The sequence below is a fragment of the Martes martes genome, assembly GCF_963455335.1.
Source record: "Martes martes genome assembly, chromosome: 17".
Classification (NCBI taxonomy): Eukaryota; Metazoa; Chordata; class Mammalia; order Carnivora; family Mustelidae; genus Martes; species Martes martes.
Genome location: NC_137905.1, coordinates 18,175,496 through 18,195,664, shown reverse-complemented (window position 1 = coordinate 18,195,664; position 20,169 = coordinate 18,175,496). Strand labels below are relative to the sequence as shown.

The window sequence follows — 20,169 nt, the reverse complement described above, 5'->3', positions numbered from 1 at the left end:
AGGTCTAACTGGTAGTATTTTTTCCCAAGGCTGCCATGGTAACTCACATTGTCTGGTTACTCTGTAAGTTTTTTGTTTTTGTTTTTGTAAATATTTTTGTTTATTTATTTGACAGAGAGATAGAGAGCACAAGTAGGCAGAGCTGCAGGCAGAGGAAGAGAGAGAAGCAGGCTCTCTGCTGAGCAGGGAGCCCAACGTGGGGCTCCGTCCCAGGACTCTGGGATCATGACCCCAGCCAAAGGTAGCTGCTTAACTGACTCCATGAGTTTTAAACAGAATTGTCTCTTAGATCTCAGGTGATAATGGTACAGTCATTCATGCATTCATTTACTCATTGAGTAAATGTTTCCTGAGCACCATGCGTGTGCTGGGTACTGTTCAAGCAGATAGTGAGAAAAACAGGTAAAATTCCTGCCCTAGTGGAGTTTACATTCTGATTTAACTGGTTTGGCAGGGGGTGGGGGGATGATACCTGGACTTTTTTTTTTCTTTTTAATATTTTATTTATTTATTTGACAGACAGAGATCACAAGTAGGCAGAGAGAGACGGGGGAAGCAGGCTCCCTGCCGAGCAGAGAGCCCGATGCAGGGCTTGATCCCAGGACCCTGAGATCATGACCTGAGCTGAAGGCAGAGGCTTTAACCCACTGAGCCACCTAGGTGCCCCAACATTGGTGTTTTTTTAAAGCCTTTCCAGATGATTCTAATATGCCACCCTGTTTGAGAATCACAGTTATAAACAAAGGGAATTGCAAGGCACTGCAAAAATAAAAAGTGGCTGTTAGTATTCCCTCCCTGGTCCTTCATTATCCTGCCTGCTCAGGACTGTTGTGCAAGTGCTGGCCATTCTCTTTGCAGCCCATGTAATTATGTGCCTACATCATCTCACCCTCTTTCTAACCCATTTCCTTGTCTCCTTCCGGTCTTTCACTCTCCAGCCCATCATCTATTTTCCGAATGATCTTGCTAAAGCCCAGCCATGGCCTTGTCACCCCTTGACGCAAAAGCTGTCAGAGGATGTTTGTGGCCTAGAGCTCATCTCCTAATCATCTCCGGAATCTGCCCCCCCACTTTGTGTCCTGCTGCTTTCTTACCTGAATCTTGTTCACTCAAGTGATGGCTCTTATGCAAGTTGCATAAAGGGCTCGCAGTCCTTCACTGGGTAAGCAAGGGAGTGGGGTAGTCATTTGTCTGCTCTGTAACCAAACGAGGTATGGCAAGGCACTTGAAGTGCTCTGTGATAGAGCACATTTGTCTGCGATAGAGCCCTTCTGTGGCTGAAGCATGGGTCATATTGTCGTTCTCATTGCCACTTGACCTGTTAACTTCTTTCCACAGCAAACCCTAACACTGCCAGATTGTGTTTTCTGTCTCTGTGACAAAAAGACTTGGTGATAAGCAAGATGCAGGGCTTGCCTTCCCCTTGTGATGAGGGAGGTAGGTTGACAGTTAGTTGCTCTTATAATTATAAGAGTATATTCCATCCCAGGACAGGAATGAGCTAAGAGGAGATGCCCTTACTCTGTGTTTGGGAGATAAATGTCAGGGAAGGCTTTCTGGTGGAAGTGAATCTGTGTGATGTTCTGAAAGGCTGCTGGAAGTCAGCCAGGTAGAGGGATAGGAATCTGGGTTCTAGGCAGGGGCAACTTGTTCAGAGACTACAAGTTGGGAGACAGCAGGCCAGTTTGGGGAGCTAGAAATAGTTCAGAAGAGGTGAAGCTTAGCACGGAGGAGTTAAGAGGGCAGGGGGCAAGGGATGAAAGATAGGGCTTCTGAGGAAGGCAAGGAGCAGACTTGTTTGCAATGTGAAGGAGCTGGGACTTAATTGTAAGGGCAGAAGGGAAGGCTGTGGAGAATAGGAATATCCTGTCCCAGTTTGTGTTTTGAAAGACCCTGCTGGCTGCTGGAAGGAACTTAGATTGAACATAATGAGCCTGGAAGCAGAGAGACTGGTTTGCAGGGTGTTGTCGTCAGTCACCTGATAGATAGTAGTGGCAGAGCCGAGGTGCTCCTTGGGCTCAAGAGCTCAGTTCTTCCCATTTCTTTACCTTCCGCACTTCACACAGTGCCTTCATCCTAAAAGAACTAGTAGATGTCTGTTGATCTAAAAATAGACTTAGAATGTGTTGAAAGTGTAAAAGCCGGATAGTGAGAGCAGTTGACATTTATTAAACCCTTACTGTGGGGACGCCTGGGTGGCTCAGTTGGTTAAGCCACTGCGTTCGGCTCAGGTCATGATCCCAGGGTCCTGGGATCGAGTCCCACATCAGGCTCCTTGCTCAGCGGGGAGCCTGCTTCTCTCTCTTCCCCTGCATGCCATTCTGCCTGCTTGTGCGTTCTTTCTCTGACAAATGAATAAATAAAATCTTAAAAACAAACAAACAAATCCTTACTGTGTGCCGGGAGCTGTCGTGCATCATAGAATTGACTTTTCACAGCATCCCACCTGACGTAGATTCTGTGGGAGCCTCATATGCCAGAGGGAGAGGCTGAGCCTCCATTAGGTTAATTCATCTGCCTGGGGCAGAGTTGCGGTTCCAGTGCATGTCTGTCTGATTCCAGAGTTTGGAATCTTAATAGAGAGATGCTGTATCACCTCTTTCTCTTATAAGTATAATAGATCACTTTAATTTTTTCTTATCTACACATGTTTTGAGTGGGAAATAGGATAATTCTCTGAATATTTAATCATAATTGACTTCTGTTGTTTTTTTTTTTTAAAGATTTTATTTATTTATTTGACAGACAGAGATCACAAGTAGTCAGAGAGGCAGGCAGAGAGAGAGAGAGGAGGAAGCAGGCTCCGCTCTGAGCAGAGAGCCTGATACGAGGCTCAATCCCAGGACTCCAGGATCATGACCTGAGCTGAAGGCAGAGTCTTTAACCCACTGAGCCATCCTACCCCTTGACTTCTGTTTTAACTCTAAATTTGTATTTTAAAGAAATTGCTTTTTAAGCAAGGTCATAGCCTCTAGGAAAATTTACATGGAAGGGTAAATGGTAAAGTTTTTTTCCATTCGTTGCTTTCCCTGAGTAGTGTTATCTCTTCAGTCTGAAAGTGTTATAATTAGTGGGATTTTGTATCTATGCAACTGAAGTTAAGGTTACTGTCCGAGAAGGTAACCAAAACTGTCAGAAGACCAGCCCTTAAAAGAATGGTAGAGAGAGAGAAAAAAAAAAAATGATAGAGAGATCGTCTCAGTTTGTGTGACTGAATTGGTGATCTGGGTGTGATCTTGGGGCCCAGCGAATGGTTGTGAGGGTAACTGGGAAAGGGTGGGGACTGCCTCTTTTCTTTGAAAGGAGTCTTTTTGGAGGCAGGCCCCGTCAGGCACTGCTGGCAGGTGCCAGAGGGAGTTCCCAGACCAACCACCCTCTAGGAGGATGTGCTTAGCTGCCACAGAGTAAGAATTCAGTCATACCTTCCTTTCTAAGCAGCTGCTAAGGGCCAAGTACTGGGCTCAGGGCTAGAAACCTGGCAGTAAACTAGGTAGTCATATTCCTATTCTTGTAGAACTTGTCCTGGTGGCCTAGAGCAGGAGCTGGGGGTTAAACAAGAAACCACACAAATCAGTGTAGACACATGGGGATTGTAACTCAGCTATAGGGAAGCACAAAGTGTTATGAGAGCATGTGACCAGGGACCTGAAGTTAGATGGTCTGGTAGGGAAATGTCTCCAAAAAGGGGACATTCAAGGTCAAGAGGACCTCAGTGTGGGTGTGTATGATTGAGTTGGGGAGAGTCTTCCAGACAGAGAGGATTGATTCCAAGTGCACAGACCCCAGAGCTTAGTGTGGGAGACTTTCAAAGAAGTCCAGGGTGGCCAGGACAAGGAGAGTGAGGGGGAGAGAGGCTCCAGGTAAGCTGGAGATGTGGGCAGGGACAGGTTATGCAGGGCTTGGTGGGCCATCAGAAGGGTTTGGGAGTTCTCCTAAACTCAGTGGGAAGCCATTGAAGGATATAAACAAGAGAGGGGTATTATCAGAGTTGCCTTTTTCAAATGCCACACAGTATCAAGAGAAAGGATAGGAGGGGGTAGGATTAGATTTGGGGAGACCAATTAGGAGGCTGGCTTCCTGCACAATGGTGGCACTGGAGATGGAGCAAAGCAGATGGATTAGAGTTATATTTTGAAGGTTGTTTCCACAGTAGTTAGTGATAGATTTAATGTGGGGAATATGAATTAAGGATGAGTAATTGGGTGAATGGAAATGCTAGTTGAAGAAATGGGAAACATTTTCTCTCCATGTATTGGCCTGATTAACACCTTCTCTCCCTTGAAATCTTGAATCAGAAATTATTTCTTGGGGGGGCACCTGGGTGGCTCAGTGGGTTAAAGCCTCTGCCTTCAGCTCAGGTCATGATCCCAGGGTTCTGGGATCGAGCCCCGCATCGGGCTCTCTGCTCAGCAGGGAGCCTGCTTCCTCCTCTCTCTCTGCCTGCCTCTCTGCCTACTTGTGATCTCTATCTGTCAAATAAATAAATAAAATCTTTAAAAAAAAAAAAAGAAATTATTTCTTGGGGCGCCTGGGTGGCTCAGTCGGTTAAGCATCTGACTCTCAATTTCGGCTCAGGTCTTGATCTCAGTTTTGTGAGATAGAGCCCTGGGTCAGGACCCACGCTCAATGCAGAGTTTGCTTGAGATTATTTCCTCTCCCTCCCTCCCCCTATGCTCTATCCCCTCCTTGTACTCTTGAGTTCACTCTCTTTTTCTAAAATAAATAAAATAAAAAACAAAAACAAAAAATAAAAAGAAGAAGAAGAAGAAATTGTTTCTTAAGGGAAGCCTTTCTCAACCCCCCTATTCATCCATTTCCTGCTGACACAGCTTCCCAAAACCTCATGTCGTTCATAGCACTGTACATGGTCATAATTTCACAAGTATTTGTAAGTTCCCTTTCTATAACCCTCTCTTCTACTGTACCTCCTCCTCCTCATAGTGCCAGTCAGTGCTTAGCATATCATAGGGGCTCAATAGATGTCTGTTGAATGAATTAATGAAGATAGAGGAGGCAGCTTAGGAGGGCAGATCAAGATCTTGTTTTTGCATGCTTAGTATAAGATGTCCATAAGATACCCGGGTGGGGATGTGTATTGAACAGTTGGTGTAATATGCTGGTGATCTCCAAGGATGCCAATATTTTAAGCCATGGGAATAAGTAAATTTGCAAGGGAGAATGTGAGGAATTAGAAGGGAAGAGGGCCCAAGACTAAGGAGGAAACATGTGTGTAGAGGAGGTGAAACCAGGAAAGACACTGAAAAGCAGGGCAGAGAGTTGGGAGAAAAACCGGGAAAGTAGGGGGTCAGGGGGTCAAGGAAGAGGGGAGGCTCAACCATGTCACTGTACTGTTAGTGAAACAAGATTGTGGACAGGTGAGTGTCTGGTTGATCGCACAACTTCCAGGTCATTGGTGACTTTGAGCAGTTTTAGTGCAGCAGTGAGGTGAGGACCAGGCAGAATGGGCTGAATAGTAAAAAAGCAAATGGAAACAGTAACTGAGCAGAGCATAGCATTGGCTAGCTAGCTTCATGACTTTTTAGAGGGGTCCATATTTGTTAAGAATAAATAAATGTTAACAGTTCTCTCTGGGATATGGGATTTCGATTTTTTTTTTTTTAAACTCCTGTTGGCTCTACTTTCAAAGTATATTTTGGATGTATCAGTTCTTACCACCTCTAATACCAGCTCCCTGGCCTTAGCCACCATCAGTTTTTTTTTTTTTTTTTGAAGGTCAAGCAAAGCTTTATTTCCTCCACCATCAGTTTTTATGTTGGTTACCAAAGAGCCTTGTACTTGGTCTCCTATGTTTACTCTGGCCCCCAACAGACTGCTCTGCTCTTTATATAGCAGTCACCATGATCCTGAGAAAACATGTTCAGTCATGCTACTCCTCTATTTAAAACCCTTTACTGGCTTCTATTTTGTGAAGAGCTAACAGTCTGTAGAGTGTCCTTCAAGGCCATATGGGATCTGACTGTGTCCTATCTGCTTACTGCTGAGACATTTTGTATCTGACTTTCATTACTTTCTCTTCTCTTTGTGTTCCAACCATATTGGTCTCCTTGCTGTTCCTCTAACACATCAGGCAAGCTCCTGCCCTAGGGCCTTTGCACTGGCTGTCTCTTCTGCTGTGTATTCTTTTTTTTTTTAATATTTTATTTATTTATTTGACAGAGAGAGAGATCATAAGTAGGCAGAGAGGCAGGCAGAGAGAGGGGGAAGCAGGCTCCCCGCTGAGCAGAGAGCCCAATGCAGGGCTCGATCCCAGGACCCTGAGACCATGACCTGAGCCGCAACCAAGAGTTGGATGCCCAACCTACTGAGCCACCCAGAGACCTCACTAAGATTCAATCATAAAAGTTCTCATCATAATAAAAAGAATTATTAATATATGAGGTGATAGAGATTAACTTACTCTGGTAATCATTTTCTAGTATATACATATATCAAATCACTATGTTGTACACCTTAAATTAATACATTATATGTCAATCACATCTCAGTAAAATAGAAAAAAATTTTAACCCAGCCCCAGTGTTTTCAATTTCCTTTCTCCCTGTTTTTTTTTTTTTTAAAGATTTTATTTATTTGGGGGCGCCTGGATGGCTCAGTGGGTTGAGGCCTCTGCCTTCGGTTCGGGTCATGGTCTCAGGGTCCTGGGATCGAGCCCCGCGTTGGGCTCTCTGCTCAGCATGGAGCCTGCTTCCTCCTCTCTCTGCCTGCCTCTCTGCCTACTTGTGATCTTTCTCTGTCAAATAAATAAATAAAATCTTAAAAACAAACAAACACATTTTAAAGATTTTATTTATTTGACAGACAGATCACAAGTAGGCAGAGAGGCAGGCAGAGAGAGAGGGGGAAGCAGGCTCCCCACTGAGCAGAGAGTCCGACGTGGGGCTCGATCCCAGGACCCTGGGACCATGACCCGAGCCGAAGGCAGAGGCTTTAACCCACAGAGCCACCCAGGCGCCCCTCTCCCTGTTTTTTAACTCCGTAGCATTACCAATTTTCCAACATGCTATGTAATTTGTTATGTATTATTTTTTTGCCTTTGTTCCCCTGCTAGAATAAAAGCTCTGTTAGAGCAGAAATTCTTCTGTTTTGTTCTCTAATGTATCCCAAAAGACTAGGACAGTGACTGGCCCAACCTAGGCATATAATTATTCTTTAGATGAATGAATAAGCATGCATGATTTTTATGATCAGAGAAAAGGGAAACAAAGTCCTGTGTGTTGGATAGAACAAGAAAAGTCTGCCCTGGATAACAGAGAAGATTTTCTTTTTGTGGATTTCAGACTCTTGTTTTCCCTTTCTGCAGGCTTTAGCAGAGGAAGAATGATTGAGCATAGCCTCTCACTGTGCTACCGCAACAAACTCATCTTAGCCCCTATGGTTCGGGTAGGCACTCTTCCAATGCGGCTGCTGGCCCTGGACTATGGAGCGGACATCGTGTACTGTGAGGTAAGAGGCTCCTGATTTTCTCCGAGGGCTTTGCCACCAGTGTGGCCTCCTTGTCTGTGGGTGGGAGTGGTCAGGAGTTAGTTGGGGGCAGAATGGGCACTCACTTCACAGGCACTCCCTGAAGGCAGCAGGAGACGAACATGACACTTGTGAGTTCTCTGGGCCCTGTTCAGGGCCAGGAGCCTGGGCAGCATGGAGGCCTTGTGGGATCCCTGGGCTGGGTGATTAGATGAGTGTTGTATCAGGTCACTGCCCTGGCCTCCGCACGAGTGAATAGACATTCGTGCATGCGTGAATTAACTCAAGGTTAGGAAGAGGAGGAAAAGGACCAAGGAGGCTGGATGGGGTTGGTTTTGAGAGCCACAGGATTTTCTGGTGGTAGTACCTAGTGGGTTGCCTACATCCTGGCTGCTCTGGAGAGTGGTAGGCCTTCCTACCCAGGCTTAAAAAGTATTTTCTAGGAAAAACAGCATTACAGAAGTAGCTGATATTGGGTAGTGTTGGGGTGTGAGCAGTGTTTCTCTGGTGGGCATATAACAGAATTATCTGGAGAATTCTTTCCCACTCACCATCCCCAGTCCTGATATGTCTCCCTAGTGTGGATGAGAAGTTGAAGAAGAAGCTATTCAAGTGCTTCAGATACTTCTTCTTCTTCTTCTTTTTTTTTAAGATTTTGTTTATTTATTTGACAGACAGAGATCACAAGTTGGCAGAGAGGCAGGCAGGGGCGGGGGGGGGGGAGCAGGCTCCCTGCTGAGCAGAGAACCTGATGTGGGGCTCGATCCCAGGACCCTGAGATCATGACCTGAGCTGAAGGCAGAGGCTTAACCCACTGAGCCACCCAGGCGCCCCGCTTCAGATACTTCTATCCTTGAAAGGCACTGCTGGTGGGATGGGGACCGTGGCTATAAAAGGGCAGAACAAGGAATCCCAGTGGTGATGGGACTGTTGGAACTGTTCGTGGAACTGTTCTGTGACTGAACTCTCAGTGTTAGTATCATGCTTGTGATATTACACTATAGTTTTGTAAGATGTTACCATTGGGGAAGTTGGGCAAATAGTACATAAGAGTTCACTTTTTTTTTTTTTTAAGTAGGCTCCATGCCCAGCATGGAGCCTGATGCGGGGCTTGAACTCATGACCCTGAGATCAAGACCTGAGCTGAGATCAAGAGTTGGATGCTTAACCAACTGAGCCAGCCAGGCGCCCCTGGGAGCCCACATTCTTACAATTGCATGTGAACCTCCAATTATCTCAAAATAAAAGTTTTAATTAAAAAGCCACTGGTATAGAGAGAAAGAAGGGCTTAAGAGGGAACTTGGGAAAAATATACCCTAATGTACTGGGTGTTTATATGTGGGGGGACAGGTAAGTAATTTATGATAGAAAAGTAAGAGTGGGGCGCTCGGCTGGCTCAGTAGAGCATACAGCTCTTGATCTTGGGGTTGTGAATTCAAGCCCCACATTGGGCTTGTAACCTACTTAAAGTAAAATTTAAAAAAAAGTAAAAGAGTGAGAGAAATAGGCAAATTAGGAAGGTGTGTCAGGGAAGGCAAAAGTCAAGTCTGTCAAGTGTGATAGATGATATAGAGAACTCCAATTGCAAAAGGACCAAAAAGGTGATTTGGAAACCGGATGATTGGAGGACAGCTGTGGCACAGAGATGCAAACACTTGTGGGGGCAACGGATTGCGGAGTAAGCAGCAAATGAGGAAGTAGAAACAGAGGTGCCCACTACCCCTCAGGAATTCGAGAGGTGAACGGAAGAAAAGAGTACTTGCAGGTAGGGGAGATGGAAGCTGGATGAAGGGAGTTGTTTCTAGGTGACTTGTATATTTGCAACATAAGAGAAAGCACTTTGCCTTGAGGCGAGGGCTCAAGATCGGCAAATTGGCGTGGGGTGGGTAGGGCCTGGATTTGGAGGGGCAGGATTCCAGATGAGGTAGTGGGGCCTGCCTCCAAGATAGGGCAGGGAGGAGAGTGGGGGAACCATGGAAGGCAGGGAAGCCAAGGGGTTTTGCCTGAGGTGTTTTACAAGATGTGGGAAGCCAGTCCTCTGTCCACGATGAGGATGGCAGGAGTGGGGTGGAGACCTGAGACCTGAGAAAAGAAAGTGAGGGCAGTTTGGTCCCGTTGCTGTGGAGAATGGGCACTGGGAGATTTGCCTGGCAGCTAGGTCTGCATAGTCATGCTGTTTTGCAGCTTTATGGGAAGGAGAGCTGCAGAGCCTGAGGGGATGCCCATGGCTGGGGATTGGCCTGCTGCTGTCTGCAGCCAGGCAGAGCCAGAGCCATCTAGGGTGCTAGCAAAATGAAATGGGGGAGAGGGAGCATGTGTTGTCCAAATGTGGGAGTCAGAAAGCGAGGTTCCCGAGTTTCGGATCACGGGTGTAGGACCTGACTTCTAAGGGTTTTGTTGAAATAGAGGCAAGGAAGTCCAAGAAATGAGAGCTGGGCATCCGTAAGACTTCTAACCTGCCAGAATTTGCCCAGGGCAGGGAGGAACCTGTGTCCAGAGGCCAGTCGCAGGGGAATGTGGTAGTACACTGAACAGTGTTTATCTGGTCCCTCATCCTTCAAGCCTCTGCTCAGGCCCTCAGGTGGTCAGCTGTGGGTTAAGTGTGGCCTTTCTTAGCCAGCTCCCTCCTGGCCCTCCAAACCTCTTGGATTTCAAAGAGGGTTGGGAGGATGGACTGTGAGGACTCATGGACTTTGAGGGACTGCAAGGACTCATGGACTTAGAGCCTGAGGAACGGGGACCAAAAATATAAGTCCCAGAGAGCTCAGCGGTTGTTTTGTTGCCTGTGATGCCCCCTTCAGCATGCTTGGTGGGTGTTTACTCTGGAGAGTCAAGAGGGCTTATAAACGGACCGGCCTCTGCCAAAGTCAAGATGGCTTATAAACAAACCAGCCTCTGCCAGAGGACACCTAGGCCTTCCACTCAGGCGTAACACCTGCGGAGAGCAGAGGCAGGCTGGCCAGTGGACCCTTGCTTAACCTTGGTAGGTGGCTAGGGATGACTGAGTACTGGACTTGGCACAGTATGGTGCCTGCTGCCCCCTGGTGGGCCCAGTGTTGCTGTGCAGGCCCGCTGCCTGGATGATGATCTGGGTTCACATGAGGTGGTCCAGCTGTGGTTTTAGTTAACCGTCCCGCCCGCCTCACAGTACCAGAGTATAGGCTTCAGGAAGTACCAGGCATGCACGCACCTCCTTAAAAGCTCTGCAAAGCCCTCAGCAGCTCAAGGTGAAGAAAAGATGAACTAGCTCAGCAGAAGTCAAGGGAGCAGTAGTCTGATTCCCCACTAAGTTCTGCCTTATTGATAGGGGTTTTCCAGGAGTCCCTCAGGTGTTATGTAGCTATTCCTTTTTATAAAAACAAGGGACTGGGCGCTGGGGTGGCTCATGGGTTAAGCAACTGCCTTTGGCTCAGGTCATGATCCCTGGGTCCTGGGGTCGAGTCCCACATGGGGCTCCCCGCTCTGCGGGGAGTCTGCTTCTCTCTCTCCTTCTGCCTGCCACAACCCTGCTTGTGTGTTCTCTCTCTCTCTCTCTCTCAAATAAAGAAATAAAATCTTTAAAAACAACAAAACAAAACAAGGGGACTCTGGTTGCCCAGAATGTAAGAACACACCTACCTGTTAGACTTAAACCTTTTACTGAACAAGACTAAGGGAGGAGACAGTGTTCTGAAGAGGCCCTGGTTGCCAGAATGAGTATTTAAAATTTGTTTGTGCATGTGCTAAGAAAACATATAAAATTTACTATCTTAGGGGTGCCTGGGTGGTTCAGTGGGTTACGCCTCTGCCTTCGGCTCAGGTCATGATACCAGCATCCTGGGATCGAGCCCTGCATCGGGCTCTCTGCTCGACAGGGAGCCTGCTTCCTCCTCTCTCTCTCTCTCTCTGCCTGCCTCTCTGCCTACTTGTCAACTCTGTCAAATAAATAAATAAAATCTTTTTAAAAAAATTTACCATCTTAACCATTTTTGAATGTGCACTTTGGTAGTGTTGAGTTGTGAAACAGATCTCTAGAATCTTTTCATCTTGCACTACTGAAACTCTGTGCGCATAAAACAACTCCCCCCTTGCCCCATCTCTCCAGGCCCTGGTAACCACTTTCCTATTTTCTGTTTCTATGAATTTGACTACTTTAGGTACCTCATAGAAGTGGAAGCATATGCGATACTTGTCTTTTTGTGACTGGCGTGTATCACTTAGCATTATGTCCCCAAGGTTCATCCATGTTGTAGTATGTGGCAGGATTTCCTTCCATTTTTAGGCTGAATAATAGTCCATTGTATGTATATGCCCCATTCTGTTTATACATTCATTGGTTGATGAACATTTGGGTCCTTCCACCTCTTGGTTATTTTGAATAGTGCTGCTATGAATGTAGGTATGCAAATATCTCTGAGAGCTTGCTTTCAATTCTTTTGGATATATATATCTACAAGGGGGATTGCTAGATCAGGTGGTAGTTCTGTTTTTAATTTTTGGAAGAAACTCTATACTATTTGCCCTAAAAATTGTACCATTTTACAATCCTACCAATAGTGAACAATTTCTCCATGTCCTTGCTAACATTTGTTCTGTTCTGTTGTTTTCCTTTTCTTTCTTTTTAAAATAATAGCCATCCTAATGGGTGAGAGGTGATAGCTCATTGTGGTTTTAATTTGCATATCTCTGATGATTAGTGATGTTGAGTATGTTCATATGCTTGCCGGCCATCACTGTATAATCTTTACAGAAATTTTTATTCAGGTCCTTTGCCCAGAATGGGTAATTTCTTAAAACTTAAAAAAGAAATTAGATTAAAAAAAATAAGATATATAGAAAAGTTACTGTATGTTTATACTTCAATAAAAAATAAAAAAAATTTATAAAGGGAAAAAATTATTAAAAAGTTGCATCCATACCCAGATTAACCTATGGTCAACATTTTTTTTTTTAAAGATTTTATTTTTTTATTTTTCAGAGAGAGAGAGAGTGAGCACAGGCAGACAGAGTGGCAGAGGGAGAAGCAGGCTCCCTGCAGAGCAAGGAGCCCGATGTGGAACTCGATCCCAGGACGCTGGGATCATGACCTGAGCCGAAGGCAGCCGCTTAACCAACTGAGCCACCCAGGCGTCCCTATGGTCAACATTTTTGCTTGATTTGTTTTATCATTTGTGTTCTATCTAATGTATATATTTTTTCTCCTTAAACTAATTTTTTAAAACTTTTTTCTTTTTTTTTAAGATTTTATTTATTTATTTGAGAGAGAAAGAGAACATGAGAGGGGAGAAGGTCAGAGGGAGAAGCAGACTCCTGGCAGAGCTGGAAGCCCCATGTGGGACTCGATCCCAGGACTCCGGGGTCATGACCTGAGCCAAAGGCAGTGGCTTAACCAACTGAGCCACCCAGGTGCCACTTAAACTTTTTTTTAAAGATTTTTTTATTTATTTGTCTTGAGAGAGAGAGAGAGAGCAAGCACGAGCAGGGGGGAGCAGCAGAGGAAGAGGGAGAAGCAAGACTTCCCACTGAGCAGGGAGCCTGATGCAGGGCTTGATCCCAGGACCACCTGAGCTGAAGGCAGATGCTTAAGCAACTGAGCCACCCAGGGTCCCCTTAACTAATTTTTTAAGCTGAAATGCAGTTGACATACAATGTTACATTAGTTTCATGCGTTCTCCTTAACTATGGGAGTAAGTTTCATTCACTATAATTTCTTACTTCTCAAGTACTTCATTGATATTTTACCAGAATCAAGTCTTTCTTCTATACAATGATGATATAGGCATCATCTTCAGTAAAACTAACATTGATATAATCCTTTTTTTAATCTATCTTCTATCTTCTAATTTTGTCAAGTGACCCAGAATTGTTCCTCTAAGCATTTTTTTAACATTAAAAATTAAAAAAAAGGGACGCCTAAGTGGCTCAGTTGGTTAAGCGGCTGCCTTCGGCTCGGGTCATGATCCCAGCGTCCTGGGATCGAGTCCCACATCGGGCTCCTTGCTCAGCAGGGAGCCTGCTTCTCCCTCTGCCTCTGCCTGCCTCTCTGTCTGCCTGTGCTCACTCTCTCTGACAAATAAATAAATAAAATCTTTTTAAAAAAAATTAAAAAAAAAAAAGATTTTGTTGGGGTGCCTGGGTGGCTTAGTGGGTTAAGCCTCTGCCTTCGGCTCAGGTCATGATCTCAGGGTCCTGGGATCGAGCCCTGCGTCAGGTTCTCTGCTCAGCGGGGAGCCTGCTTCCCCCTCTCTCTCTGCCTGCCTCTCTGCCTGCTTGTGATCTCTCTCTGTCTCTGTCAATTAAATAAATAAATAATCTTAAAAAAAAAAAAGAACGTTTTGCAAAAGAGAGAGAGAGAGGGCAGGTATAAGCAAAGAGAGGGGCAGAGGGAGAAGCTGAGGAGGAAGCATGATGTGGGGCTCTATTCCAGGACCCTGGGGTCACGACCTGAGCCACCCAGGTGCCCTAACATTTTTTTTTTAAGATTTTATTTTTAGGGTCTCCTGGGTGGCCTTGTCCGTTAAGTGTCTGCCTTCAGCTTAGGATCCAGCCCTGTGGCTAGCTCCCTGCTTAGCCAAGAGTCTGCTTCTTCCTTTCGCTATGCCTCTCCCCCTCTACTCATGCTTTCTCTCTCTCAAATAAATAAGTAAAATCTTTTAACAAATGTTTTATTTTTAAGTTATCTCTGCATCGAACATGGAGCTCAAACTTAGAACCCAAGATCAAGAGTCACATGCTCTACCGACTGAACAAGCCAGGCTCCCCCCCACCTTTTTTTTTTAAAGATTTTATTTATTTATTTGACAGAGAGAGATCACAAGTAGGCAGAGAGGCAGGCAGAGAGAGTGAGAGGGAAGCAGGCTCCCTGCCGAGCAGAGAGCCCGATGCGGGACTCGATCCCAGGACCCTGAGATCATGACCTGAGCCGAAGGCAGCGGCTTAAACCACTGAGCCACCCAGGCACCCCTGCAGGCTCCCCTTTTAACACCTTTACTGAGATAAGGTTCACACATACCATATAATTCATCAATTCAAATTGTGCAATTCAGTGGCTCTTGGTATATTTACAGAATTGTGCCTCCATCACCACAATCAACTGTTGAGCATTTTCATCACACCAAAAAGAAACCTCACATCTGTTAGCAATCCTTCCCCAATTTCTCCCTCCCCGAGTGCCTGGAAACCACTATTCTACTTTCTATTTCTGTAGATCTGCCTGTTTTAAACATCTCATATAAACAGGATCGTACCATATATAGTCTTTCATGCCTGGTTTCTTTCACTTAGTGTAATGTTCCTAAGGTTCACCCATGTCATTGCATGTAGCACTACTTCGTTCCTTTTAGTAGTTGACTAATAATTGTATATGTATACCACAGTTTGGTTATCCGTTCAGTTGATGGACGTTTGGATTATTTCTACCTTTTGGCTATTTTGAACCGTGCTGCTATGAACATTTGTGTACATTTCTCTTGGGTATATAGACCTGGGAGCATAATTGCTTGGTCGTATCATAACTCTGGGTTTAACCCTTTGAGAAAATACCGGACTGTTTTCTGAAGCAGGTGTACCGTTTTACATTCTTGCCAGTATGATGTTTCCAGTTTCTCCACATCTTTGCCAGCACTAATTATTTGTCTTTTTTATTGTAGCCATCCTAGTGGCTATAAAGTGGTATCTCCTTGTGGTTTTGATTTGCATTTCCCTAATGATTAATGAAGTTGAGAATCTTTTCCTGGGTTTATTGGCCATTTGTCTGTCTTCTTTGGAGAAATATCTAATAAAATCTATGCCCATTTTTTAATTGGGTTATTTGTCTTTTGACTCTAAGAATTGTAAGAGTTCTTTATATAATCTGTATAATAGACCTTTATCACATATATGATTTGCAAATATTTTCTCCCATTCTGTGAGTTTTCTTTTCACTTTATTGATGGTATCCTTTGATACATAGAAGTTTTTAATTTTGATTAAGTCCAATTTATCTATTTTTTTCTTTTGTACTTTTGGTATCATCTCTAAGAAATTATTGCCTGATCTAAGGTCACAAAGACTTGTATCTGTGTTTTCTTCTATGAATTTTATAGTTTTGGCTCTTACATTTAGTTCTTTGATGAGTTAATTCTTGTATGTGATGTGAAGAGTCCCTACCTCACATCAAAATTTATTTTCTTGCGCTATTTATTGAAAAGATAATTTTTCCCCAATAAATTGTCTTGGTACCCTTGTCAAAAATCAGTCAATTATAGATGTTTTGGTTTGTACCTAGACTCTCAGTTCTATTCCACTGGCTTATTTGTTTATCCTTATGCCAGTACCACAGTCTTTTTTTTTTCTTAGAGAGAGAGAGAACGAGTGGGAGGGGAGGGGCAGAGAGAGAGAATCTTAAGCAGGCTCCACACCTACCATGGAGCCCGACATTGGGCCTGATCTCAATGTGAGATCATGACCTGAGCCAAAATCAAGAGTTGGACCTTAACTTACTGAGCCACCCAGGCCCCCCAACACAGTCTTGATTATTGTAGCTTGGTAGTAGTTTTTGAGATTAGGAAGCATAAATGTTCCAACTTTGTTTTTCTCTTTCAAGATTGTTTTGTCTAATCTGTGTTGCTTGCATTTCCATATGAATTTTAGGATTAGCTTATAAAATTCTGCAAAAAGAGGAACTAGGGTTTTGGTAAGGTTTGTGTTGACTCCGTAGCTCAGTTTGGAGAATATTTCCATCTTAATAATATTAAGTTTTCCAATCCATGGTCGTGTCTTTAATTTATTTAGATCTCCTTTAATTTCTTTCATCAGTATTTTATTGTTTTCGGTATGCAGTCTTTGCTGCCTTGTTTTCTTCTGGCCTTCATCGTTTCTCATGAGAGATCAGTTCTTATTTTTTTAAAAAGATTTTATTTATTTATTTGATTGAGAGAGAGAACACAAGCACAGGGAGTGGGAGGCAGAGGAAGAGGGAAAAGCAGATTCCCTGCAGAACAGGGAGCCTGACATGGGGCTCAATCCCAGGAGTCTGGGATCATGACCTGAACTGAAGGCAGACACTTAACCAACTGAGAAATTAGTTGTTAATCTTACTGAGGATCCCTTGTATGTGGTAGGTCACTTCTCTCTTGCTGTTTTCAAGATTTTCTCTTTGCCTTTGGTTTTCAGCAGTTTGATTGTTTAAATCTAGGTGTGACTATCTTTGAGTTTATTTTACTAGGATTGTTGAGCTTCTTAGGTATTCAGATTAATGTTTTTCATCAAATTTGGGAAATTTTCTGCCACTGTTTCTTCAAATATTCTTTCTATCCCTGCTTTTTATCCTTCAGGGGCTCCTGTTATTCGTTTCTTTTTTTTTTTTTTTTAAGATTTTATTTATTTGACAGACAGAGATCACAAGTAGGCAGAGAGGCAGGCAGAGAGAGGAGGAAGCAGGCTCCCTGCTGAGCAGAGAACCCGATGCAGGGCTCGATCCCAGGACCCTGGGATCATGACCTGAGCCGAAGGCAGAGGCTTTAACCCACTGAGCCACCCAGTCGCCCCCGTTATTTGTTTTGGCATTAATTTTTTTTTTTTTTGAGGGGGGTATTGGTTAGTTTTTCAATCTCAGTATATTGGTATTTCTGAAAGTAAAGGATATACCAAAGATCCTTCAACCAAACTAGAGACTAAAAGTACCTGTACATACCAGAGGGGGGGTAGAAAGGTAGCCTGGAGAGACACTTGTGATAAACTGGGGATAAATGTTATGATCAGCTCAGGGAGAGAAAACAAGCCAAGAGGAATGGAGAAGATGAAGGTGGCAGAGTGTATTTCAGATATAGCAACATGACACATGACAGTCAAGAAAGAATAAGCCCATACATGATAAGGCATTTTATTATTTATTTATTTTAAGTAGGCTCCATGCTGGGCAGGGCTCAACTCAGGGCTGAACTCATGACCCTGAGATTAATACCTAAGCTGAGATCAAGACTGGAGCTGAGATCAAGAGTTGGATGCTTGGGGTGCCTGGGTGGCTCAGTGGGTTAAGCCTCTGCCTTCAGCTCAGGTCATGATCTCAGGGTCCTGAGATCGAGCCTTGCGTCAGTCTCTCTGCTGGGCAGGGAGCCTGCTTCCCCCCCCCCCCTCTGCCTGCTGCTCTGCCTACTTATGATCTCTCTCTCTTTCTCTGTCAAATAAATAAATAAAAAATCTTAAAAAAAAAAAAAGAGTTGGATGCTTAACTGACTGAGCCACCCAGGTACCCCTAAGGTGTTTTGTTTTGTTTTGTTTTTTAAGATTTTTTATTTATTTATTTGACAGACAGAGATCACAAGTAGGCAGAGAAGCAGGCAGAGAGAGAGAGGAGGGGAAGTAGGCTCCCCGCTGAGCAGAGAGCCCGATGCGGGGCTCGATCCCAGGACCCCGGGATCATGACCCGAGCCGAAGGCAGAGGCCCTAACCCACTGAACCACCCAGGCGCCCCCCTAAGGTGTTTTAAAATTAAATGTTGTGGGGTGCCTGGCAGGCTTAGTTGGGAGAGTGTGTGACTCTTGATCTTAGGGTTTTGAGTTCAAGCCCCACATTGGACATGAAGCCTACTTTAAAATAAAATAAAATAAAATGTCATTCAGAAAATTGGATAATCATTTGAAGAAAAAAATGACTTACAAATGGCCTTAATTTTCAGGTAAGTTAAAATCTAAATTAATTTTAAAAAGAAGAAAAAACCAATTTAGATTATATCCTTAAATATATAATGGAGATTTATTTAGAAAGTAGAAAGCACTGTTCATGGCAAAGTTAAGGTGGTCTCTTCTATACAAATAGAACATTATGTATAATAGAAATTGAGGGTTGTGACAATATGGATAGACCTAGAGGGTATTAAGCTAAGTGAAATAACTCAACAGAGAAAGACAAATACTGTATGATCTTACTACATTTAGAATCTAAAAAACAAAGCAAATAAACAAAAACAACAACAAAAAGAAACATCCTCATAAATACAGAGAACAAGCTGGTGGTTGCCAGGGGGAGGAGGTTGGGGGATAGGTGAAGTAGGTGAAGGGGGTTAAGAGGTGCACACTTCTAGTTATAATATAAGTAAGTCATGGGGTTGAAAAGTACAGCTTGGGGAATATAGTCAATAATAATGTAATAACTTTGTGCAGTGACACCTGGTAACTAAACTTGTGGTGAGCTTTTCTTAATATGTAGTATTGTTGAATCACTGTGTTGTATACCTGAAGGTAACATATTATATGTCAACTATACTTCAATTAAAAATAGAAAAAGACGTTTGTTGAGTTGGTTGAGCGACTGCCTTCAACTCAGATCATGATCCTGGAGTTTCAGGGATCGAGTCCCGCATCAGGCTCCCTGCTCAGCAAGGGGTCTGCTTCTCCCCTGCCCTTCCCCCTCTCATGCGTGGTGTGCACTCTCTCTCTCAAATAAATAAATAAAATCTTTTAAAAATTAAAAAAAAATAATAGAAAAAAAACAGGGTGTAGGTAAAACAAAAAAACAAAAAAACCTGAGGAAGTAGTAGTGGTAGAAGAAAAATACTTGCGATAACTAAGATGGAAGAACTCAATATCCAATTTGACAAAGAGTAGACTTTTTCCTACAGCTTGTGTAGATGTAAAAGGCAGTTTGCTATGAAGATGCACGAATCATAAAGTCTAGCACTTGGGAAAACAATGTTTGTTTTCACTAATCAAGGAAATACAGTGGAAAAAAAAAAACATTGGGTTCCATTTATCCCCGCAGAACTAACTGAAATGAATAAAATTGATGAATTTTATAGTGGTGTTGAGGGTACGTGGGTGAGGAGACACATTTGTGGTTTTTTGGGTGACAATTTAATTTCTCCACTTCAGCAGTTGAACATCTGCTGAGGGCAAGGTCTTGAAGAGGCTCTGGCAGATGTTGAGTGAGCCCTTGCAACATGCTAGATGCTAATGATTGGAAGATGAGTGAGACGTTATCCAGGCCGCAAAGGCTTTTTTGATGTGGTGGGGAAACTGAAAAGAGAATAAGACATTTCAAGGGCTGTTTTGCCTTAACTCCTCCTGTTGGGGCCCAGGCTACCTGGCCTCAGAAGCCTCAAAGCCTCCCTTTTTGTGTGGACACTGGATCCTCCTTAGGGGGTTCATAGTGTAAAGGCAAAGATATTATAGGGATATCTATAACTGGCATTTGAAGAAGTAGTAAATGACTTGGCGGAGGGGGGTTTGGGAATCCCAAAGAGGGCAAGGTACTGCTGGCATGGCTGGGGGCCCCAGCAAGGGCTTGCCTTGCTTTACCCTGCTCATTTCCAGCCCAACTTCAGGCTGGCTACAGAGCTGCTTTTTATGAGCACAGGGCACTCAGTGCTGCCCACTTCTCCACTTGTCTTTTTGCCTGCCCCTGCAACTAAGATCACTGGCTCCAGGGGCTCTGTGTTGGGCTGTGTCCATCCCTTGGGACATCACACAGTTCTTGGGGTTTAGATGCCAACTGTGTATCCATAACTGCTTGGTGGTGGTGATTTGTTTGGCCAGGCCTGGTGGATATCAGGTACTTATGACCTGAACGCAACATGGAGGGAATAGCCACAGAAACACCTACGGTGTGTACTAACCTGGGTGATAAGTCTGCTAGGGGGAGCCCCGTGGATGCAATAAGTGCCCTTTGGCCACTTTCATGGCCTACATGCTCCATGAGGGAGCAGAGGCTGTTGTACCCACCTGGCTGGAG

The 20,169-nt window shown here is 44.1% G+C and overlaps 1 protein-coding gene across 2 annotated transcripts in view; it reads left to right on the top strand.

The window, feature by feature from the left end:
* The window catches only part of DUS2 (dihydrouridine synthase 2), a 51,272-nt gene that overhangs the window by 3,079 nt on the left and 28,024 nt on the right, over positions 1-20,169 (top strand). For both annotated transcript variants that reach the window (XM_080827950.1, XM_080827951.1), the window contains one exon: positions 7,322-7,464. In XM_080827950.1, coding sequence (XP_080684076.1) covers positions 7,339-7,464 — 126 coding nt within the window. In that variant the 5' untranslated portion in view covers positions 7,322-7,338. The remainder of the gene's footprint in view (positions 1-7,321; positions 7,465-20,169) is intronic.